Source organism: Gracilinanus agilis, chromosome 4, assembly GCF_016433145.1.
Source record: "Gracilinanus agilis isolate LMUSP501 chromosome 4, AgileGrace, whole genome shotgun sequence".
In the NCBI taxonomy this organism is placed as follows: Eukaryota; Metazoa; Chordata; class Mammalia; order Didelphimorphia; family Didelphidae; genus Gracilinanus; species Gracilinanus agilis.
In genome coordinates this window covers 220,174,581-220,199,475 of record NC_058133.1, presented here as the reverse complement: position 1 = coordinate 220,199,475, position 24,895 = coordinate 220,174,581, and the positions used below count along the sequence as shown (strand labels likewise).

At 35.9% G+C, this 24,895-nt stretch overlaps 1 protein-coding gene across 1 annotated transcript in view; it reads right to left on the bottom strand.

Annotated features, from left to right (window-relative positions):
• Positions 1-24,895, bottom strand: part of WIPI1 (WD repeat domain, phosphoinositide interacting 1) — a 47,131-nt gene that overhangs the window by 5,529 nt on the left and 16,707 nt on the right. The window contains exons 4-8 of the mRNA XM_044676230.1: positions 19,825-19,921; positions 3,495-3,592; positions 2,719-2,811; positions 1,905-1,975; positions 1,131-1,238 (exon numbers count right to left, since the gene is read on the bottom strand). Coding sequence (XP_044532165.1) covers positions 1,131-1,238; positions 1,905-1,975; positions 2,719-2,811; positions 3,495-3,592; positions 19,825-19,921 — 467 coding nt within the window. The remainder of the gene's footprint in view (positions 1-1,130; positions 1,239-1,904; positions 1,976-2,718; positions 2,812-3,494; positions 3,593-19,824; positions 19,922-24,895) is intronic.

Genomic DNA, 24,895 nt, shown 5'->3' with positions numbered 1-24,895 from the left:
ATCATTCAGATAATGTGAACAGAGGAGTTTCAGCAGAATGATGGAGGCAAAAGCAGACTGTAAGTCATATTGCCTCCAAAATGTGCAGACACATTCCTCCATGCAAGGCTATGCAGTCTAAGAATATGAAACATCTTTTGACTAAGGAAGAGATGTAATGAAAAATGGAGGTCAATATTGAGACTCCTGGTTGGAGTTTTCTAAACTTTTTGTGAAAACTATATGGAGCTTTTCTAGAAAAGACTGACAAACCCTATCAAAATCAACCAAGTTGGTCAAGTCATTAAACATTTATGTGCTTTAATTTTCTTATTTACTGAAGAAATACTATGAATATTAATTCAACATAGATCCCAGAGTTTCTAAGCTCCTTGAGAAAAGGAATCAGTCATTTAAGACTATTATTATTTAGTTCCTAATGCAGGGTCTTTGGAACAGAAGAGAAGGCAAAGGAAAGAAAGGAGGGATGGAGGGAAGCAGGGAGGGAGGAGAAAGAAAAGAGAGAGAGAGAGAGAGAGAGAGAGAGAGAGAGAGAGAGAGAGAGAGAGAGAGAGAGAGAGAGAGAGAGAGAGAATAGAGGTCAATTTTCTTAAGGCTTTCAACAATGCCTTGAAAATTATGTTCTTGGTATTTACTAGACTGTTTAAATGTTTTCCATTGTATTACATTCACCAGAAAAAAGAGAAAGCCTCTAGTACAGGTCCGGGCACTCAAGAGATGCTTAAAAACTGTAAGCTGATACTTACATTCTACTTGCTAAGAAATGAAGTTATAAAAAGTTCTAAGATGCTTTCGGCATTAACAACACTCTGCTCCTTCTGGCCTTGTCACATTCATGGGCATCTCCTAAGTCTAGAAAGACAGATCTTTATGATCTTCACCTGTTTCCATAGGCTAATTTTATTAAGTATAAGAGATATATCATATTTCTGACGTAAGGAAATAAAAGGTGGCATTTATGCTAATCAAAGGCACTAACAGTCACTAGTTAGGAGCCAAAATCTTCAAGCTAAACCATGCCTTTTAAAAGGTCTTGGTTTGAAAAACAAGGACTTGACAATGAGGGCCATTTATGTGGAAAGGAATGTGAAGAGGATGTGGCTTTACTTAGCTGTCAGTGTGATACCTGCCTGGAGGTAAGGTTGTCCAGTTTGAAGATGTGCACTGTTTCTGTGTTGCTGGATGCACAGAGGAACTGTGAGTCCATGCTGAAAACTAGAGAGTTGATAGTCACATACCTAGGAAGAAGGGAATATATTCATTTGTAAGGAAAAAGCTAGAGTGGCTATACAACCACATCTTGAAGAAGGTATTAATATCACCTGAAATCATCTTATCCATAAATACCGAATAACTAGAAATTATAAGATCAAATAATTAATAAAAGGTTATGATCATGTCCAAAAGAGAAGGAAAAATCATTCCTCTTCTTATTGACCATTAGAGGTACCTTGTCTGCCTGCCAGATGCTCTGATGTCTTTAAAATCAGACAGAACTCCAAATAAATGTGCTTTGCATCTTTCTTCTCATGAGATAAACAGTAATCTGCATGGAACTAACACAATACTTTTCTGTCTTCAGTGAATGTCATTAAGAATTTCCTCTGGGTTATGTACTCAATTTCCTTGGATCCTTTCCTGCCAATCCCTCATATGCACAGATCAGAAAAGACTTCAATAGTTGGATTATGATCAGTTGAAATAGCTTCTTTGTTTTTGGTTCTACTAAGCACTCACTGAGTAGGGCTTCTACATATAATGTTTGGTTATATTTTTCTATTTCTTGCACTCTCCAATGAAAGAGACACATATCCACACCTTCCACAACTTCTCCTTGGCTTCCAATTATTCCAGTGCACAATCCCCAGATATACTTTAAAACTGATTTTAAATTCAACACAGACCTCTTCATTCCTCTCCTAAACTCATAGAGCTTTTGTCCTTCAGGGGTGGAAAACACCCGGATGACTGTGCCCTGGGGGAAAAAGGACAACAAAGTTAACATTTCATTGCCATTAAAGGTTTCATGTAGATGGTGTTCCCTTTTCTGTTGCTTATTGACATCGCTTTTTGAGGCAGAAGAACAAAGTAAAGCCTTTTTATCCCTGGGGCTGTCCACATCTATTCCCAAGAGACTTTCCCCAAACATGACTTGCATCTTTCTTGCACAAAGCATGCTTTTCTCATGCAACTGTTTGCTATATCTAGAATGTTCTTTATCTCTACTTTTGGAAATCTGAACTATCTTTCCAGGTCCCCAAATGCCCCCTCTTCTGGGAAGCCTTCTCTCATTCCCCCTGCAAAAATGGGCTCCCTCTCCTCTGAAATACTAACATTGCACTTCACTTCCACTCTTATGGCATTCATTACATGCTGCCTTATTGTATTGCTTTTTGCATAAATGGCCTAGCTCTTCTATTGGACTTGAGTTTCATAGAGCAGGGACTGTATCATACTCGTTTTATGCCTCTCTTAACTCTAAGCACAATATCCTAGGCACTTATATATTTGCAGGTTGAATTAATTTGTTGAATGTGATATAGATATGCTAAAAGGAGCAAGCTTCATTCTGAAGTTTATCCTTGGCAGGGACAGATGCCAGTCACAATGTAGCAACAGAAAGACTAGGCAGTGCCACAAACTTCCCTCCCCACATCACCTCATTCAACCTTTGGAAGAGGAAGAAATTAGTAAACAGCTAGTCTCATACCCACTCACTTTCTCAGAAGCACTGGCTAGTTTGGATCCCACAGAGTTAAAGGTGATGGCAGCAAGTGGACCGTCATGGGCAGGAATTGTGCAAATTGTTTTCTGTTAAGGACAAGGAACAAAAGGGATTTGACTTGGGAAGAAAGCAGAGCCTCTTTTCCTTTATCTTCATCTTGGATTCTCTACCTATCTTACTGTACTGCCTCTGCCATTCTCCCCTCTCACCCAGGACATAAAATGACTCCTTCACTGGTTTTCACAAATGGAATTGGCAGCAAAAGGAAGCAGCATATACACCAGTTCATCCTGTCTCCTCTCTTGTCTTCAGACAGATGGACACACAGCCAAGTCAAAAGATATTATTGAATAAAAGTGTATGTCTTCTTACGATATGCTACCATCTCTGAACTCAGGTTCTCCCCAAAGAATCATTATGCCCTGTGAGCCCCTAAACGAAGGAAATACGGAACAGGTATGCATTGGTCAGAATTACAGCACTGCATAAAGCGATATGTCTAAGTGGCAATCAGCCATGGGCAGATGTCTCAGTTAGCTTCTCACTCTGCGTCACAGTAATGTTTGAATAATGACTTGTTGGTTGGACTGAAAGCGAACATCTTCTGTCCCTGCTACACACCTCACTAGAGTGGCTAGGGAAGCATAAAGATAAATATTATGTATCTTCTTTGCAAAGCTCTGCTCTTTCTCCATCACCATTTGCCTCATTTATTAGCAGACAGGTGATTATACACACATCTAGAAAATTCAAATTATAGTCAACTTACCAACGTATTTCCATCATAAAGTACAATCTCCCCAGTAGTTAAGCTTCCAGGGTAGGCAATGTAAGAATTGGAATGGTTAATAGATAGGGCACATAAACCTGGTAAAGAAGATAGATTGAGAATACAATTAAGTTAATTTTTAAGCAGTAATTTAAATGACCAACTACAGCATCACCTACTGGTGAATGAGGAAAAGTGCTATGGGGACAGTTTTCCTTTATCATTCTAACCAAAATTCACTTTAAAGAGTAAATGCTCAGGAAAGAACTCAGTGTTTGCCAAACTTTGGCCACTGGTAACAAAACTAATCTTAAAAAACAAAAACAAAAAACAAAACCCTCTCCTTCTGTCTTAGAATCAATATGGTTCTAAGGCAGAAGAGCAATAAGGACTAGGCAATTGGGGTCAAGTGATTTGCCCAGGGTCACACAGCTGGGGAAAAAACTAATCTTTTTTGAAGATAAGCAATTAATTTCTGGAATTTTAAAAAAGGAGGCTTTTATTCAGATTCCATCCCTATGGGCTCTGAAACAACACCTGTTTTTCTATTTCTCATTCTCCTTCACGTGCATTTGCTGATAACAAACAAATCTATTCTAACTAGTCACTGTGTTACACTGGTTACAGATGATTATACATAATTAGCTGCCAGTTCCAACTGGAGCCTGATGTAGTAGAGGAGAGAGACTAATGATAGATTGCTGATTTCTAAGACCAAATGTTGTGCTGTGATAAGAACTGGGCGATTTCATAGGAGTAAAAAAGTTTCTTTTAAGTCTACAGTTAAAGAGGTCACAGAGACAACCAAATGCTGTGCAGCTAACCCAGTGGATCGAAATAATTTATTTTTATTTAAATTTAGTAATTTAAAAAAATATCAAAGAGGTGCGTGAGATAGTGATTGGAGAGTTGGCCTCAGAGTCAGGAAGGTGGGTGGGTTTGAGTTTACCATCTGACACATATTGGCTATGCAATATGACAAAGTGGATGATCACAGACTTGGAGCTGGAAAGACCTGGGTTCAAATTCTGCCTCAAGCATACTAGCTGAGTGACCCTAGGCAAGTCATTTAACCTCTCTGTGCCTCAAGTTCCTCATCTGCAAAATAAGGGGGTGGTAGGCAGCATTGAACTTGCTGGTCTCTAAAGTTTCTCCCAGCTTTACGTGTGTGTAATTGGAATTTTGTACCTTTGAATTACATTACCCAGCATCCCTTTCCTCTTTCATCCGTGTGTAACCCCACCTTCGCTCTCTTCTTCCCCTGCTCTCCTGCTTGCTCTCTCTTCCTGCTTTTCATGGTCCAGACAACTCTCTCTTTGCTAAGGCTATCATTTTCCATTTTCTTCAAGTTATTATTAATAAATTATTATAAAAATATAATACTTGAAGTATATGGATATTAATTTTTAATCTTACAAATGTATGGGCAAGTCACAACTACTCAGTGCCCCGCTGAAACCACATGTTACAAAACAGATGCTAATCTGCTTTGTAGAAAGACTTACCTTATCTAGAATTTTATCTATACCAGGGATTCCCAAAGTGGGCGCTACCGCCCCCTGGTGGGTGCTGCAGTGATCCAGGAGAGTGGTGATGGCCACACTTTTTTTGTATTACATTCTATTCTGAGTTCAATAAATAGTTTCATAATTTCCAGGGGACGATAAGTAATATTTTTTCTGGAAAGGGGGCAGTAGGCCAAAAAAGTTTAGGAACCACTGATTTATACCAATAAAGACCCAAGTCTAGTAAAAAAACCAAACCAAAACATAGAAGCATTTTGTTTTCAAGTAGGAGTGTTCTTACAAGTGTTTACAATAGAAGCATATATATCACATTATTTAATTCAATTAGTTAGTAAGGGCCCCTTCCCTGCAACTACTAGAATTTGGATTTTTAAAATTTGGAAAAACCTAAGTAGGCAGGTAGGTGGCATGGTGGATCAGACCTAGAGTCATGAAGACCTGGGTTCAAATCCAGCCTCAGACACTACCTGTGTGACCCTGGGCTAGTCACTTAACCCTATTTACTTCAGTTCCCTCATCTGCAAAATGAACTGGAGAAGAAAATGGCAAACCACTCTAGTAAGTTTGTCAAGAAAACCCTAAATGGAGACATGAAGAGTCAGACATGACTGAAACAACTGAACAACAACAAATAGGCAGGTGAGAATGAAGTGATTTAGTTGTTTAAAAGCCATGGCTAACTAGCTAGCTGGCTAGCTATAAGTATTAATGTAAAGTTGATTTCCTAGAAAAGTTTACATATACCCCAATCTACTAATGAAAATGCAAATACAAGAATAATTAAGTCACACATGGATTTGAAACATAGCTTTCCTTCCTCTTGCATCTGGTAATAATCAATACCATAACTGTTCTTATTATCTATCAAAGATCAGTGGCAGGAAAATAGCTAAGTTGGTCCTGGGATCTAAGTTACAGGCAATGGAGGCTCTGCATTGATCCAGCCATACCATTGCTGAGTTTGTACCCCAAAGAGATCATAGGGAAAAAGACATATACAAAAATATTTATAGCTGCATTTTTTGTGGTGGCAAAAAACTGGAAAACGAGGGTATGCCTGTCAACTGGGGAATGGCTGAACAAATTGTGGTATCTGTTGGTGACAGAATACTATTGTGCTCAAAGGAATAATAAACTGGAGGAAATACTATTGTGCTCAAAGGAATAATAAACTGGAGGAATTCCATGTGTACTAGAATGACCTTCAGGAAGTGATGCAGAGTGAAAGTTGCAGATCCAGGAGAACATCATACACAGAGACTGATACACTGTGGTAAAATTGAATGTAATGGACTTCTGTACTAGCAGCAATGCAACGACCTAGGACAATTCTGAGGGATTTATAGAAAAAAAACACTACCCACATTCAGAGGAAGAACTACAGGAGTGGAAACACAGAAGGAAAACAACTGCTTGAACATATAGGTTGATGCGGACATAATTTGGGATGTAGACTCTTAATGACCACCCTAGAACAATTATCAATAATATGGAAATAGGTCTTGATCGATGACATAGGAGGAAACCAGTGGAAATGCATGTTGGCTATGGGGGGAGGGGGGAGGGGTGGGGAGAGAGAGCAAGAACATGAATCATGTAACCATGGAAAATTTTTTTCTAAAAGCAGTCCTATTATGGGAGATTTCTTAATGAAGAAAACACCCATTTTTGATCTTGCATCCCAATCATTCTTCTGAGCCATATTACTGGGAATTGAAAGGCAACTGAAAGGAAGAGCATAAAGGAGAGGAATGGCATTTGAGGATGGGGAGGGATGAGGAGGGTTTCAGGCATAGAGTGAAATGAGTTTGGCTAAAGTGGTGGGTTTGTATAAGTATGGGATAAATCTAGAAACCCTGTGAGGGCTAAGGTCAGATTTTGGAAGGCATTAAATATTAGGTTAAAAAATTTGGTTTTTGTCCAAATGGGCCAGTAGACCTATTTTGTCAGTGGATCACTGAAAGTCACTGAAGGTTTTGAATGAGGGAGACACTCATTAAAGAAGGTGTGTTTCAGAAAAAATAATATGATAGCAGATCCCTAGGATGAATTGGAAATGGGAGGGACTAGAAGTAGGTTGCTATACATGTTGTAAAATGGTTTGGGGAAGTAGTATTTCCAACCAAAATCTATACATCATTTCCAAATTCAACAGATAAAGAAACAAGCAACATTTCCAAGGAAATGCAAGATAATTATAATCTTTTCAACTAAGACTAAATTAAAGACTTGGGGCCTGCTGAATCAAATTGTTGGTCTGTCAAACCATAGCAGGTTAACAGTGGTCCCCAGGCAGAGGCTCTAAAATGAAGACCTATGCTGGGTATCTTCCTCATCTAGGCTTGGAGGAAACCCATAGTTAGCTTCTATGACATAGATGAGGATCCAGCTAAGGAGACTAAGAGGAAGTAGTCAGATAGGTAGGAGAACAAGGAGAGAACAGTATCATAAAACTCCAGAGAGAAGTGAGTGAATGACAGTGTCAAAGGCTGCATTGAGGTCAAGAAATATGAGCACTGAGAAAAGGTCAGAGAGCATATTGTAATTAAGATCACATATTATGATATGTGTCTTCAGTCACAACATGGGGAATATGGAAATAGACATTGTAGCCCCAGGTTCAAAACTGGCTTCAGACACTTCTTCATTGTGTGGCCTTGGGCAAGTCACTTGACTCCAATTACCTAGCCCTTACCATTCTTCTGCCTTGGAACTGTTATGATGATAATAACAGATAATTTGGAGAAGCAGATAATGTGTCAGGGCCAATATTAGAGCTTCAAGTAAAGAGCCACAGATTGAAAGGCTTCAGTGAGGAAAGGAGGAGGCTAAACACTCCTGGTTCTCAAACCCCTCCCCCCTAAACAGTTGCTGGTTTCAGTTGGTAATGAAAGCAGGAATGAGATTCTTCTGGTAAGTTTCTCTTATGACTGAAACCCCAATAATGTTCCTTTTCTTTAATTTATATTCCTCGCAGGTCAGTTAGATGAGTATATAGAAGCTAGCTATTTAACTGTTGAGGACAGAGAAGATCTTAAACTGGCAGCAGACAGGATTCAAACTAGATGTCCAGACTAAGTTGTGAGTATCCCCCCAAATAATTACTAGGCACAGATTTGAAGATAAAGGTTATATTAAGTAATAACAAGGAAAACTAGAGAGATTAATGAAGGTATTAGGATAATGAAAGGTGACCCTGAACTGTTAGATTGAAACTGCCCTTCCCCCCTCACAGGAGGGGATGAGACACTTAACTAAAACTGGATCTCTTGCTATTGATGAGTATCTACTAAATATTTGTTGTAATGAAGTTGATATAAACTAATCCTACTAAACAGGCTAATCCTTAAGTAGTAACCATACTGGCTATGCCACTATGGCTTCTCAAGTGAACCCCCAAGTGTGGAGTAGTAAGCAGGGTGTCTGCTCACTTCAACCTCCACAAAGTAACTGACTCAAACCCTTCTCAACTGCCCCCTGACCCAAAGTTCTCCAGGGGGGTCCCCTGGAATTCTGGGTGAGGCAGTCCCTGTATCTTTGCAGGGATTCCATGCTTTGCATCTCCACATAACAGAACTGATACTGAGTATTGATTCTAAGACAGAAAGTAAGGATTTTAAAGAAAAAATTAAAAAACAAAATGGAGGAAGACTGACTTTTTCTGGTCTATTTAGCTCATCAGTTTCATAGACAAGAACAAAATTTAGGAGTTACTGATGCTCAGACATGTATTATCATCATTTGTTTGTGGTGTAAAATAATAAAAATTATATGGGGGCACAGCTAGGTGCCTCAGTATATTGAGAGTTAAGCCTAGAGACAAGAGGTCCTGGGTTCAAAACTGATCTCAGACATTTCCTAGCTATGTGACCCTGGGCAAGTCATTTAACCATTCTGCCTTGAAACCAACTCACAGTATTGATTCTGAGACAGAAGGTAAGGGTTTAAAAAAAGAGAGATTCCCAATGACTTTGGAGAGAAATGTTTCGGTTGAATGATGAAGTCAGAAGCCAGACCATAGAGAGTCAAGATGAGAGTGAGAGCAAAGGAAGTGGAAGCACTTATTAGTTACACATCATCAAAAACTACTGACCTGGTGGACAGCTGGGTAGCTCAGTGGATTGAGAACCAGGCCTAGCGACGGGAGGTCCTGGGTTCAAATCCAGCCTCAGATACTTCCCAGCTGTGTGACCCTGGGCAAGTCACTTGACCCCCATTGCCCACCCTTACTACTCTTCCACCTAGGAGCCAATACACAGAAATTAAGGGTTTAAAATAAAAAAAAATTAACAAAAACAAACAAACTACTAACTTGGACAACAGGTAAATGAAAGACAATCTAAGAATGATATTCACTGAAAACAATGACCACCGAAAAATTCTGGAAACCTTATTTCAATAAATCATAAAAGAAAACATCTTAGATATATAAGAACTTTCTCAAAGTTGAGGAAGAAAGAGGAAGATCTTGTTATTTTGCATAAATGAAATATTTAAGAAGACTACAAAGATGGAAGAGATAGGGCAACAGGCATCTTATGACCTCACTCTTATTTGTCAGGATAAAGAATACACAGAGGCAGTTTCTTGTAGAAATACATTCAATTCAGAGAAAGACAGGGATAGGGAGTTAGAAGAGGGAGAGAAGAGCCAAGGGGGTAACAGTTACAAGGAGAAAAAATCTCAGCTTTGGAGGATGAATCATGAAGTGGAAATTAAAAAGTCAGAAAAAATTTAAGGAACAGAAATCAGGAATCTTAGGTTTGGTGAATAAAGACAATATAGAGGAATATAAGAGACCACTTCAATTATAAATTCCTAGTGTTGGGATTCTTTCTCTTTCTCCAACTCCTTCTTTGTTTTTTTAAAAAGTCCAGGAGGAAAAGAGGAAGAATATGACATAGGAAAAATATGACATAGGAAAATGAGCAATTAACCATTACAGTGAATGTTACTGGGATGAATTCACTCATAAACCAAATGAGAATGGTAGGATAGATTAGAAAGTAGATTACCACTAAATTGTATATAACACCTTTGAAGCATAAAGATTCATATACAGCTAAAATGAGGAGCCAAAGTACAATTCTTTACATGCTAAATAAGTCCAACAAAGTTGAGGGTGACAACCATCATTTCACATAACCCAGCAGTAAAAGCAGCCATAACTACAGTATAATTAAAAGCAGCATGAAATAATATCTGTATAATATAGACATAGAATGGCAAAGCATTTAAATTCTCAAAGGAAAAATCAATCGAATTATGAGGAGAAATAGAAGGAGCAAAATTATAATAGTTGGAGACATCGATGTGCCCCTTTCAGACCAAGACAAATATTTTTAATAAGAAGGTAATGTAATGAATAGAACTTTAGAAAAGTTAGATATGAGAGATCTCTTGTCACTAAAAATGAGAAACAAAAGGGATATACTTTGCATGGTAAAGACAAAAACTGTACATGTATTTATAAAGAAATGCAGAAAAGCAGAAACATTAGATACAGTCATTACTGATGACACAAAATTACAATAAAAATAGGGGTACTGATGAAAGAATAAAAAAAGTCAAAGAAACTAAATAATCCTAAAGAACTGGTAGGTCAAAAAACAAATTATAGGAATAGATAATTTTATCAAAGAAAATACAACAATGAGAAAACATACTAAAACTTTAAGGATGCAGACAAAGCAGTACTTCAAAGAAAAGTAATATCTTTAAACATGTGTCAGGAAAAGAGGAGGAACTGATTGATGAATTGGGCATGCAACAAAAAGAAAATTAGGAAGGCAATTAAATAAAAAAATAAAAATTCTTAAAGAGATAAATAAAATTGAAACAAAACCTATTGATTTGATAAATAAAATAGGTTCAAGAAACTTACCTACTATGAAAAAATTGGGAAAAACTCAATTTCCAATATAAAAAGGAAAACACAATGAATAAAGAAGTTAGAAACTATTTTATCCAACTATATTTCAACAGAACTGAATACTTGAGTGAAACAGATGAATATTCACAAGAAAATATAAAATGCCCAAAACACCTGAATTAGAAATGAAAATTTTAAATGCCCCAATCTCATTAGAGAAAATTGAACAATTCATAAAGGAACTCACTGAGAAAAATCCCTAGGCTCAGATGGATAGTCTGAAAAGTTAATTCTATAAAACACTTAAAGAGCAATTTTCACTAAAATTTTATGTTGTTTTCAAAAATAGGGAAAGATGGTATATGGCCAAATTCATTCTATGAATCAAATATGGTCCTGATACCCAAACCAGTAAAAATTAAAGAAAAAATATATAAACCAAATTCTCTAATGAATAAATAAATGGGAAGGCATATATTAAGCATTTTCTATGTGAAAGTGTGATAAACCCTTGGGATACAAATACAAGTAAAATTGTATATTCCTTCAAGGAGCTTATATTTAAATAGAAGGAAATAATATAAAAAGAGGGGTGGGGTAAGGGATGTAATTCAGAGAGAGGAAATAGTATGATATGGAAGCCTGGTTTTCATCTAACAGAGCTCAGAGTCCCAGAGTCTAAATTGCAGTGGGAAGAAGAACAGGGACAGAGTAGTGTCTTAGAAACTGTATCAGAATACACTTTCGCTCTTTGAGCTACAGAATATGATGAGTTTCACTCATTGCTACCAGCAGTTTATGGCCTTAATTTTTTTGTAGTCACAGCTTTTCATGGTCCTCATGTAATTAATTATAGGTACAACCCAGGAAAAATCCAGAAAGAAGAGATAGAAAAAAAAAAATTCCATTCAAAGTAACAATGTAATATATAAAATACCTGGGAGTTCTCTGAAAAACACATAGGACATAGTAGGATAAAATTATAAAATGTTCTTTACCTGAATAATTAGAGGCATTCACAGTTAGGCTATATTACTATAATAAAAATAATTCAATATAATTTAGATATTAAGACTCCTACCAATCAAACTCCTACCTACCAAAGGACAACTTTATAGAACTAAGCCATGGAGTAATAAAATATTATAATAAATAATTATTAAATATTTTTATACTTCAAAAGTTATTTCAAGGCATGCAAGGTTAAGAATTTCAAAGAAAATAATGAAAAAAGTTGGAAGGGACCAGATCTCAAACTACACTATCACAAGTAATCATTTGAATGATTTGATATTGATTAAAAAATAGAAAAGTTAGAGAAAGAATGATAAATTCCATTTAAAATAACTGTAGACAATATAAAATAATTGGGAATCTATTTGCCAAGATAAGTGGAAATTATATGAATATAATCGCAAAACACTTTTCATTCAAAAAAGTCATATCTAAACAAACTGGAAAGACATATAATTGCTCATGGGTAGGCCAAGCTTATATAATAAAAATGACAATTCTACCTAAATTAATTTATTTATTCAGTTCCATACCATTCAACTTCCAAAAATTATTTAAAGACTGAAAAAAAATCATCTGGGAGAACAAAAGATCATGAAAGGAATTAATGAAAAAAAAGTGAAGGATGGGTGGCCTACCAGTACCAACAGATCTCAAACTATACTATAAAGCAGTAATCATCACTGGTAAGAAATAGAATGGTAGATCAATGGAATAAATTAGAGGTAAAAGATTTTAGCAACCTAGTGTTTAATAAACCCAAAGTTCCCAGCTTTTGGGACAAGAACTCAGTATTTGAAAAAGTCTGCTGGGAAAACTAGAAAACTATGACAAAAACTGATTACAGACTAGTTTCTCATACCATGCACCAAGATAAGGTCAAAATGAGTATATGATTTAGTAATAGAGATTGATATCATAAGTAAATTAGGGGAATATAGACTAGTTTACCTGTCAGATCTATGGAGAAAGGAAGAATCTATGACCAAACAAGAGATATCATTGAATGTAATATTATGAGGTGTAAAATGAATAATTTTGACTATATTAAATTTTAAAGGTTTTGTACAAAAAAAAAGATTTAACCAAGATTAGAAGGGAAACAAAAAATTGGAGAAAAATTTTATAGCAAACTTCTCTAATAAACGTCTCATTTCTCAAATATATAGAGGACTAAAGTCAAATTTATAACACAAGGCATTCCCCAATTGATGACCCCAAATGGTCAAAGGATATGAACAAGCAGTTTTCAGATGAAGAAATCTAAGCTATCAATAATCATATGAAAAAAATGTTCCAAATTACACCTAATTAGAAAAATGCAAAATAAAACAATTCTGAGGTACTACCTCATACCTATAAGATTGGCCAATCTGATAGTGAAGAAAAGTGATAAATGTTGGAGGGAATGTGGCAAAATTGAGAGACTAATGCATTGCTGGTGGAGTTGATCCAACTATTCTGAGGGGCACTTTGGAACTATGACCAAAAGGCTCTAAAACAGTGTATACCCTTTTATCTAGTAATAGTATTACTAGATCTGTATCACAAAGAGATTTAAAAAAAGGGGGTGGGAAGGGCCTATTTGTACAAAAAATATTTATAGCAGCCCTTTTTGTGGTAGCAAAGAATTTGAAATTAAGGGTATGTCCATGAATTGAACAGTAATATTGTGGAATGAGCAAACTGTGAAAGACATGGCTACTCTCAGCAATACAATGATCCAGAATAATTCTAAAGAACTTATGACAAAGAATATTATCCATCTCCAGAAAAGAACTGTTAGAGTTGGAATGCAGATTAAAGTATACTATTTTTCACTTTAGTTTATTTAGGTTTTTATTTTGGGGTTTTGGTTTTATATGAGAATTTTTTTATAGCAATGACCAATAGGGAATTATGTTTTGTATTATGATATATGTATAACCCATACCAAATTGATTATCATCTCCAGGAAGAGGGAGAGAAGGAAGGGACACAGTCTGGATCATATAATGTCAGAAAACTGATGTGGAAAATTGTTATTACATCTAACTAGTAATATAAAACATCAAAAAGAGTGGCAAAGTTGATCAGTGGAACATGTTAGGTTTTAAGATACAAAAACAATGTTCCAAAAACCCAATGATACAAAATACTGGGTTATGGACTCATTATTCATCTAAGACTGCTGGGAAAACTGTAAAGCAGTCTGAGAGAAACTAAGCTCATACCAATATCTTACACAAAAGAAAAAAAAAGAAAACTAGAAGAAAAAAGTTAACTTTCAAAAATTCTTTGCAGAGAATTTCTCTGTTAGAGTTTTGACATCTAAGATCTGAATGTAATGGCTAACCAGACACATAAAGTTAATATTTAGAGCCAGAACTCCTACCTACTTCTTCTAATGCCTGTACATCATGAGCCAAGTCAAACCTCACTCATTTTACAATTCTGACTACTAATATGACAAATAAGATCACAAACACTTGTGTTAGTTTTAATGAAGGCCATCAGAAATTCCATAATGATAAAACTTGACTTTCATATTAGGTCTTATATTAAACCAACCAGCTCAAATCAAAACAATTTTAGATTATGTGAAATTGAAAAACTTCTTTTTAGACTTAGGCTAAACAATTGCACTGGAGTTCCTCCTCTGTCCAATTTCACCTGGAATTGGTCTTCAATATGAGCTTCAAGTTGATATAGAAATGTTAAAAACTTTCTTAAATGTGTAAAAGTGAAATTTGGGAATGGGGCGGCAGTTTTGAATTCTTACAAGCGCGTGGTCTAATGACTTTATCTATCAGCATGGCTTTAATTAAAATACTAATTTATATATTTATATCAGCCTTTATTATTTTTCATCTTAATAAATGTCAACTGTTATTTTTATGATATAAACTGAAACTATTTGGCAGAATCAGGGTCAGAATCCAGACTTCCTGGATTCTTAGGATTCTTTATTTACCCCATATTTTTTCAGGGAGTATAACTATTAAAAACTTCAACAACTATCTCCAACATAAATCACCAACGAGGATAAGGAAGAAATTTGGTTGATGATACAAAATGACCATTAACAGTTTACTACAGCTATGGATAGTGAACAGACCCTGGAAAAATTAATAGCCTAGTTTAGAATGCATATTTCTAGGTGGAGTGGGTTATTCTGTCAGCATTCCATTAAAAGTTGTGATTATTGTCATGGTTATAGAGTTGGTAAATCTTTCCAATGGTTTATGTCTCTAACTTCTCAGTGCAGAGACTGCTGGGCTGCCAGGAAATTGTTTTCTTGTGGCTAAACAGTTTGAAAGGAAATTATATGCAATCTTTGACACAACAGGAGATGGCAAGAATCACAAAATTAAAGAAAGTAGAAATTATGTAAAAAATGGATTGAACAGTTTTCTAGCCATTGTTTGTGAGCTGTTCACCAAATCCAAGTTTAGAAATGGGCAGTGCTAATTATTTAGATAGTGCTCTTTTAATCAAACATAAGAACCCACCAGGAATTAGAACATAAAGATGAGGAAGCTCTTTGAGCCAGTCTCCTTCTCACTAGAAAAGGTCACTAACTGATTCACAACTTCATTTGTATTGTTACCTCCATCTTAAATTTGCTAATCCTTCACACTTTGAATAGATGTTTTTGTAATTTAAAAAACTGAAACTGAAATTTTTTCAATGACAAATTTATTATTCTTCTTTCTCCTGATTTCCATTCTCCATTGGAAAAACAAAACACCCTTAAAACAAATATGCATCATAAGGTGAGAAAATTCCAGCAATGACCATATCCAAAACACAGGTCTTATTCTATACCACCGCATCTTTGTCAGGTGATGGATAGCATGCTTCATCTAAACTGTGGTTGCTTATTATACTAATCAGAGTTCTCAAGTCTTTAAAATTATTTTTTCTTTATATGTTGAAGTCCTTATAAAAACTCATTTCTCTCTATTTTCAGTTCATGCTATACAGGATTCTATGAAATATTCTTTCTTTCATAATCTTACAACATAATAATATTCCAGTACATTCATTTACTCATTTGTTCAGCCAATTAATGGTCACTCTCTCAGAGTTTCATTCTTTTCTTTTAAAAAAAATTTCCTTTGAGGAAGTTTGTTCTGCTTTTTACCATTCTGTCCTTGGTATTATCCTCCAGCTTAACCACTACCACATCTCAATTTGTTTCACTGATGAGTTCGATATCTATTTCTTTGTCAAACTGTGCGTTTATTCTTTTAAGATATAGTGAGGTTCATATGATGCCTGTTCCCTTACCACCCTTTCCTCCTTGCTCTTATATTTTCTTTCTCAAACAATTCAATGATGAGAAATAGCAAGTTCTTCTTCCTTCCTCCTTTCTACATTAAGAATTTCTTTTTACTGTCTCTTCTCTTTCCTTTCTTAAAATCCTCAGAACAGAATCAATTCATATCAAGGCCCTTTGCTTTGTTTTTCTTTGTCTTTTCACCAAAAAAGGAGTGGGGAAGATAAAGGAGAATAAGGATAGGGTAACAGAGAGAAAATAAGGTCCATGAGGCATCTTCTTTCTTTTAAAAATGCAATGAAAAAGGTCAGAAAGAAGCACAGGCAAGAAAGAAGCTTTGAAAACTAAGGTAGAAATTATTTACTTAAAAAGAAAAGGAAGCTATACAAAACAGAGATCTATAGTTTCATGTAAAATCCTCCTTTTCTGTTCTCATATGTTTATAGGACACACACTTTATTTGGTGTTTAAGTTCAGAATTTAAAAAATACATTAAAATTTCATGGAGCAATGAGGTGCTTCTGTGAATAGAGAGCTAGGCCTGTAGATGGGAGGTACTAGATTCATATCTGGCCTTAGACAATTCCTAACTGTGTGACACTGGGCAAGTCACTCAACTCCCCACTGCCTAGACATTATAGCTCTTTTGCCTTAGAGCCCATACATAGTTTTGATTCTAAGATGGAAAGTAACAGTTAAAAAATAAAAAGGCATTAAAGTTCCAAAGAGATTCTCATTTCTTCTCTTCCTACTAGAAAGTTATCACTATATTATGATATAGCTCCTCCCAATTGCATGAATAAATTTACCTTTTTTTAAACTTAGTTTGCATTTCAAAGTTTCTACTCATTTCATCAGAAATGTATGAAAGGGGGGACAGCTGGGTGGCTCAGTAGATTGAGAGCCAGGCCCAGAGATGGGAGGTCCTGGGTTCAAATCTGGCCTCAGACACTTCCCAGCTGTGTGACCCTGGGCAAGTCACTTGACCCCCATTGCCTAGCCCTTACCACTCTTCTGCCTTAGAACCAATACTCAGTATTGATTCCAAGATAGAAGGTAAGGGTTTAAAAAAAAAAAGAAATGTATGAAAAATCTCTATTCCAGTAGAAGTACAACTTTTGCTATGTTGGATTACCTTCCGTTTTGCACATTATCTTTTGCCTTTTGGAATACTACACTCCAAGATTTCCTCTCATTTATAGTTTAATCTGTCAGATCTTTTGTGATCTTGACTATCATTCTTTAATACTTGAAATGCTTTTTTTGGTATTTTTGCAGTATATATTTTTTAAATATAGGATTTGGGCTAAGACATTCTTGGGATTTTTTTTCTTTTAGGAGTTCTATTGGGAAGTGATTGGTAGATTTGTTTTATCTTTGTCCTCTAGTTCTAATTTATTTGGACAGTTTTTATTTAGGATTTCTTGAAATACAGACAGTTCTTGCTTTATGTAAGGGTATCATTGTACAGACTTCTACATGAAGCAACTTTTATTTAATGTGAATTTGCTTGGGGGTCTGGGGTAGGGAGGGAAAAAGGCTGGCACTTGGTTCAAGAACAAACTGGGGACAGAGAAGCAACAGCAGGAGGAGGAACGCTGGGGAGAGGGACTGGACAATGAGGGCCTGACCAGAACTGGAGGAGTAGGGTCTAGGGGAAGATACATGGGGGCTGAACATAAAAGCAAAGGAGAAAGAATGAGGGGCAGAGTGGGACAAGGGTCTCCTCTTGGCACCAATATCAAAAGTTTCAAGTCAAGCCTTGATCTAGTAGCAGAGAGAGACCATGTAACCCCTTCTTCTTTCATTTGGATGGTTTTTTTTTAAAGTAGTTAGGCTTTTTTTTTTTTTTTTTTTTTTTTTTTTTTTTTTTTGTGGAGGTAGGAAACCACTGAATTCCAAGTTGAGGGGTAGAAATGAAAAGAGAACAGATTTTAGAATTCTTTATAAAAAGTCAAATTTTTTTTTCCTGAAGTAAATTTAGAATAAGTGAGAACTATTTGTATGATGTGTCCAGGCCTTTTTTTAATAAAGGAATCAGGAAGTCCAGTGGTTCTTAAATTGTCTCTCTCTTTCTCAATTATTTTCCAGGTCGCTTTTTGATATCGTTTACCTTAAAGAAAACTTTGATTTTGTCCTAGTATTTCTTGCTGTTTCTAATATGTGGAGGGAGATGTGACTCCTGATTGGTTGAGAAATCTCATTTTGCTATGTTGGATTACCACCAAAATAAGGTGGACACATTACAGAAGGAGTTCAAGAGAGGAGTTCAAGAGTTGAATGTGGACTGGAAAGTTTCCCAGAGCCACTAACATATGGGGAAGCTGGATTCTACCATATATATCCCTTTATTCTCAGTGCCTGAAACCCTAGAAACTCCTAAGACCAGACTCTTTTCATGAGATTGTTTTTTCTCCATTTCCTTAAGCTATCCCATCTGAAAAGTTCGTTTACTTGTGTAAATCTTTTTGTCTATTCCAGTCTATATAATTTCTCCAATTTATATAATTTCCTCAATTTCTGTTTACTGCTTACTTTGATAAAAAGCCATTTATTTACTAGCTATTTATGATGGTCTTTTTTATAAGCAGAATTTGATAAGAGGGAACTAAGTTGGCAATAGTAGCTAAATGTTACCCTTTCCTTGAAAGCGAAGAGAAAATTGCCTTTTATTCTGAACCTCTCATATTCCCAGACTACATATATTTGAGATGTAGAAGAAATATATAATTCTAGCCTAATAATCTTCTTGAGATAGGAGAGAGGAGACCCTTTGGCAAATCAGTTCAACTTTACTATTCTCTATACAAGTCCTGAATTTCTTTATACCATCACCAATCCTGGCTTGCTAAACCCCAGCTTTGGCTTATTTTCCTCACCCACTACTTTCACTCTTATTTCCATGCTATTGAATGGAACTAGGGAAAGTTATGAAACCATGCTGACTGGGTCCAGTACTAATTTTTGTTACACCATCTCAATTTGACTCACGGTAGTAATACAATCCTTTTATATCTTCCCGATTTGCTATTCCATTGATGAAAGAGGCTACTCCAAACTTTTTCATCCTTCTTCAAGTTTCCCTTGGTATCCTCTCAGCTAAGAATCTTGCTACTTAAATCACTGAAAAGATTGAGGACATTTACCAAGAATTTCCTTTCCTCTTCTCCTCAATTCATATGCCCCAGGAAGCTTCTCCTACTATTTAATCCATCCTTGTCTCACTTAAAAGGAGTTGTTCTTTTCCTTATCAAAGCAAATCCAGTCTTTTGTTAAACATCAATCTGTTGCCAAGCCCTGTGAATTTTATTTTTTAACAGCTATCAAATGTACCCTCCTCTTCTCTCTTCTGATATGCCACCACCCTACTACTGTAATAGTCTGCTAGTTGGTCTGTCTGTCACAAGTCTTTCCTGACTCCTGACATAAGTCTCTTCCATTCAGCTGCCAATGAGATTTGTTCTTCTGCCTAGGAACAGATACTTAATGTTGATTCTAAGACAGAAGGTTTAAAAAAAAGTTTAAGGCTTTTTAAATATGAAAAAAAACAACACCTTAGCAATTTTCTGTTTGAGCATAAATCTGATCTGTAAGAGAAAAGCATCCACACATGAATTATTTGGAGTGTTTGCTTTTTGTGAGATTTTTTTGACTCACCTGTTGGGTTTACAGGTATATCCAGGATAGTCTTCAATAGCTTCATATCTTTAATGTTGTGAATATAAATGGATTCCTCTAGGCACACCAGCAACCTCTGCAACCACATAGATAGATATAGCTACTGAACCAAATTCCTTAAAAAGTAATGAGCAGATTAAATGAAAATACTCAGGGATAAATGGGAAGTCCTATAGGTTTTGTTTTTAAAAATTCAGCTGCACAATACAAGATAGAAGAGATTGCTAGATGATAAACTGTTTATCTAAACAAAACAAAGAACCCCAAAGATTGGGGTCTTTGAGTGACATGATCATTATGAAAAGCTAATGGACTCTTGTGGCTACATTATTAACTCCACTACAGTGATCAAAACAAGGAAAGGACTTGTCCTGCTATACTCTGCTCCGGTCAGACCATATCTAGTGTTTTGTGTTCATTTCTAGGTACTATGTTTTTAGAATAACACTGAAAGGCTGGAGTGGAACAGATGAAAAGTGACTAAGTGATGTGACTCAAAACCATGCCATATGAAAGTTAATTCAAGGAACTAGAGATATTTTAATTTGGAGAAAAAAAGGGGCTGCCTTCAAGGATATAAATGGTGTCATGAGAAGAGGGATTAAAATTACATTACTTTGACCCAGGAGTCAAAATTAAAACTAGTGAGTTCAAGTTGCAAAGTAGTCTTCACACAAGGGAAAAACTATTAAAATTAAAGCTATTTGAAAGCTTAATGGGCCTAGGAGCTAAAGTTTTAAAGGATTTAGAGCTGATGTAGGCTTTAGAGATTTTCTAGGTCAAACCCCTCATCCTACAGAAGACAAAACACCTTAGTCTTAGAAAGAGTAATGACTTATCTAAGATCACAAAAATAGTAAGAAACAGGGCCAGCATTTGAATCTAGATCTTCTTTCTGAACTCTTTCTACTGCTCTTTACTTCTTCCTACATGTTCACTAGAGGGCATGTTCAAATAGAATCTAGATGACCACTTGTCAGAAATGTCACAGAGGAGAAAATTCTCCTATAACAGGGGTCAGCAATGTATGGCTCTCGAGCCATATCTGGCTCTTTTGAGGGCCAGATATGGCTCTTTCTGCAGGAGCCATAAAGTCAATTTTTTTTCAGGCGCTGTTACAGGAGCGCACACTGTGAGCACTGTACGGCTCTCACAAAATTACATTTTTAAAAATGTGGTGTTTATAGCTCTCACGGCCAAAAAGGTTGCTGACCCCTGTCCTATAAGTATAGGTTGGACTAGATAATCACTGAGATTCTATGATTTCACAAGTGCTGACCTAAATCTAACTTTTGCTGGCAGATACATGGACACGGGTGGACAGACACACTGTTAATGCAAGGTGGCTAACAGAAACTTTTTGCTTCTGTAATTTCTAACGGTCACAAAAAGTCAGTTAAACATCTTAGAATCTTCAGAAAGTCACTTAGGACTTGAAACTATAAATAAAGGTGAAGTTCCAACTAATGGGGCTTTTGCCTTCTGGCTTTCGCTGTGGCTGGAGGCTTTTGCTTTTGCTTAGCTTGTTGGCTTAGGCCTTTTGGCTTGGCTTTGACCTAATTACTTTGGCCTTGGCCTGTGCTTATCTTGTCTTGGGGAAATTTAGACCTATCTTATTTCTCTGGACCTCTCTCTGATCTCTCCATCCATATCCCTCCCCCTCCCCTGAATTACCTTTGGCTCCTGGGTGGAAGAGAGGGCTTGGTGATTGGACATTGTGGGTTTTAGTTTCTATAGACAAGCAGAGTATCCTCAAATAAGTTACCCCTAGTTTTAGTGATTTAATAAGGACTTTACTTAAAAGGCAGTCAAATCTCCTGACTGGGAGAGCAGGCTCTCTCAGTCTAAACCTCTCCGCGACCCATCCCCCACCATCACCCCTCTCCCTAGGAACAGTTAGAAAATCCTGAACCTCTTTCCCTCTGATTAACTTGAGATTAATAAATCCCCTTGTTAGCTACTCAAAGCCTCTGCTGAATCATTGTATTGAAGATTGAGGCAAGGGCTAAAGAGGGAAGGAATCATTTTCTTTTTATTTCTTAAGAGAACTGGGGGCATCCATCTTGGTAGGAAGTACCTACCCAAGACTTCCTCCAGCCATCAGTTTGACTGGCAGAGAGGGGCCCTCTAGACTCTTCCCTCAAGAGACTTTAGAAACTAACAAGAGAAACCCTCCAGCCAAACCTAAACATTTCTTACTGGCCCTAATTTCCTCCCTGTATCCTCTGTCTCAAGCCTCTGGGAATAAACCTGTTTGAGCTGCCCTCTCCTACATACCCCATATTTCCTTTATCTCCTATATATCTTCCTGTACCTTCATTCCTCCTCCAATCACCTTATAATCACCTAGTATCCCCTTTATCCTTCCTCACACCCAAATTGCGTTCAAGACCCACTCAGATTATTTACATCTTGATAACAATACACACACGCATACATACATACATACATATACACACACATAATATATATATTTGAAATGTGAAAAATGTAAAACCTCAAATAATTATGTTTTCTAAGTGAAATCTACCATTTTCATTTCTTTGTGTAATTTTTTTGTAGGGTAATAGTTCCAATACATTTTCTGCTCAGATCTTCCCATTTAGATATTCAATCCCTATTTAGATATTCAATAAAATATCAGTGATTCTGTTAGATATGTTTTGAAGGCTTCTTTGAAAGTTCACAATGAAGTTTCCTTTCTTTGTTCTCTTAATGGCAAAATACTTTACCTCTCTCTCCAAGTAAAAAGCTATCTTTTTTGTCCAAATTTTTCTACCCTTACTACTCTTCTGCCTTGGAGCCAACACACAATATTGACTCCAAGACAGAAGGTAAGGGTTTAAAAAAAATTTTTTTTAAAATAAGATCAAATCAATGACAAAAAGAGGTGACTGAAAATATGTCCAAAAGGCTACAAACAAGTCACAAGTCACAGAATTTTAAGAGCTGGGATTTCAGAAGTTAACTAATACAACTAATTGCCAAAAATGAAGCTCCTTTAAGATTTTGTCTAACAATTGGTTAACAACCTTTTGATCAAGGACCTCTAGTGAGAGGAAATACATTATCTTCTGAGATAATCCATTCTACTAAAACTAGACAGTTTTAATTGTTTAAAAGATTTTCCATACCTAAAGGCATTTCTTTGCAACTTCTATGTCTTTTGGGGCCCATATAAGTCTATTCTTTCTTCCATATGACAGTTCTTCACACATTAATTAACTTTTTTCTCCAAGTTAAACATACCCAGTTCCTTCAATCACATAGTCTTGAACTTAAAGCCTCTTACCATCTTGCCCTTTCTGGACATCCTCAAATAACCTCAAATAACTTTTGTTTTGTTTTTTGTTCAATGTCATGCTGACATAATATATATTAGATGTGAAATAACCAGGATTCTACTATTTCATTAGTCCTGGGCACCATGACCCTTAGCTGCCACATCACACTGTGAACACATAATTAGTTTGAAGCCCAAAAAGGGCAGCATTTTATTCAAACATTTTCCTTTAAAGCTTTTAAATACAAATACACTCAAATTATCTCTCTTTCACTTAATATAAATCATTCTTTCCTGCTAGTCACCCATTTAAGTTCCACAAACTCTACTCTCTCAGTACAAAGGACATACTTTGCCAGCAAAGAATTTTAGACCTAGCAAACAACCTGTTTTCCACATAATTCAGTGGAGACCTAAGTGAAATTATATTATCTCAATGAAAATGATATCTTCCCCCAAATAGGCTTAGAAAGCATTTTATTCCTTTTGCAAGCAAATTTATTTGCTGTATTTTATGCACCTTGGAAGGGAGAACAGACAAAAAATACCTTTCACATTATCATTTTCCTCTCTCTTTATTAAGATCTGCCCTTTTAATGACATATTTTGTCATATTAATAAAATTTGTTAATATAAAGTATTTGTTTTTATGTGTGGTTGTGGCTACCTTTGAAATGAAGGAAAAACACAAAATGGCCCTTAGTACTACGTAGCCCCTTCTTACTTTTACAGTGATAATGGCAGTGATGGCAGCAGAGGATTATAGGAATGATACAGATTTTATAACGCCTATAAATTGTAAATTAGTTAATGGTACTCTAAATGTGAGTTCCAAGGGAGCCATTGTGACAACATAAATATATTGGCAGATGAGTTAAATTATATCAATCTTGATGCTTGCTATAAATGGCTATAAATGAATTTGCACCTAAAAAGTAAGGTTGGCTGACAGATACTTCCTGATGGAGCAAAGAAAGGAATAAAAAAAGTGGGTTTTACTGCATACAAAAGCAACAAGAAATGTCATTAACAGTATATTTGGCTATCTCATATGTATTGGCAAGTATTTTAAAAAAGACTACCATGAAAAACACTGCAGTTTATATAAACAGTGGGTGCCAAGGATGAAAAGGCAGAGTAATATTATGAAGAACTATGAGATTTTCCAAATTAAATCCATATACATTCTGATATCTGATGACTTCACAGCAAAGATATGAAAAAATAAAGATATTGGGAATTACATGCAAAAGCATGGATCAGAGAAAAAGAATAAAGGAAAGCAAAAAGTTGTAGAATAAACATGAACAACTGAAAAAATAGGTGCCAAACATGGCAAACAGCAAATAATAGTACAAAAAATAAGTAGATTTTAATAATCTGGAAAAAACTCATTATTGATCCCTGAATTAGCTATCTATAAGCACTGAAACCACCTGTTGGAACAAAAAACAAAATCAGTAAAGGCAAGAAGAATGAAGAATGACAAAAAACAAGGCATACAATGGATTGCTTTCAGAATTTTTTTTAACTTGGAAGGTATATTTTGGCTATGATATTTCTGGATGTTTTCATTTGGGGGCTTATTTCAAGAAATATCACAGACTAGGCCTGTTGCAAGGCTATCTCCTGGTAGTTTAGGTTTGATATTTAGGGAAAAAAAAAGAGACACTGAGAGGTCATTCAGTCGTTAACAAAATGAAATTTACTGAAACAGAAGAGGTCATTCAACAAGATCTAGCAAAGCTCCACTGCCTGAGTATGTAA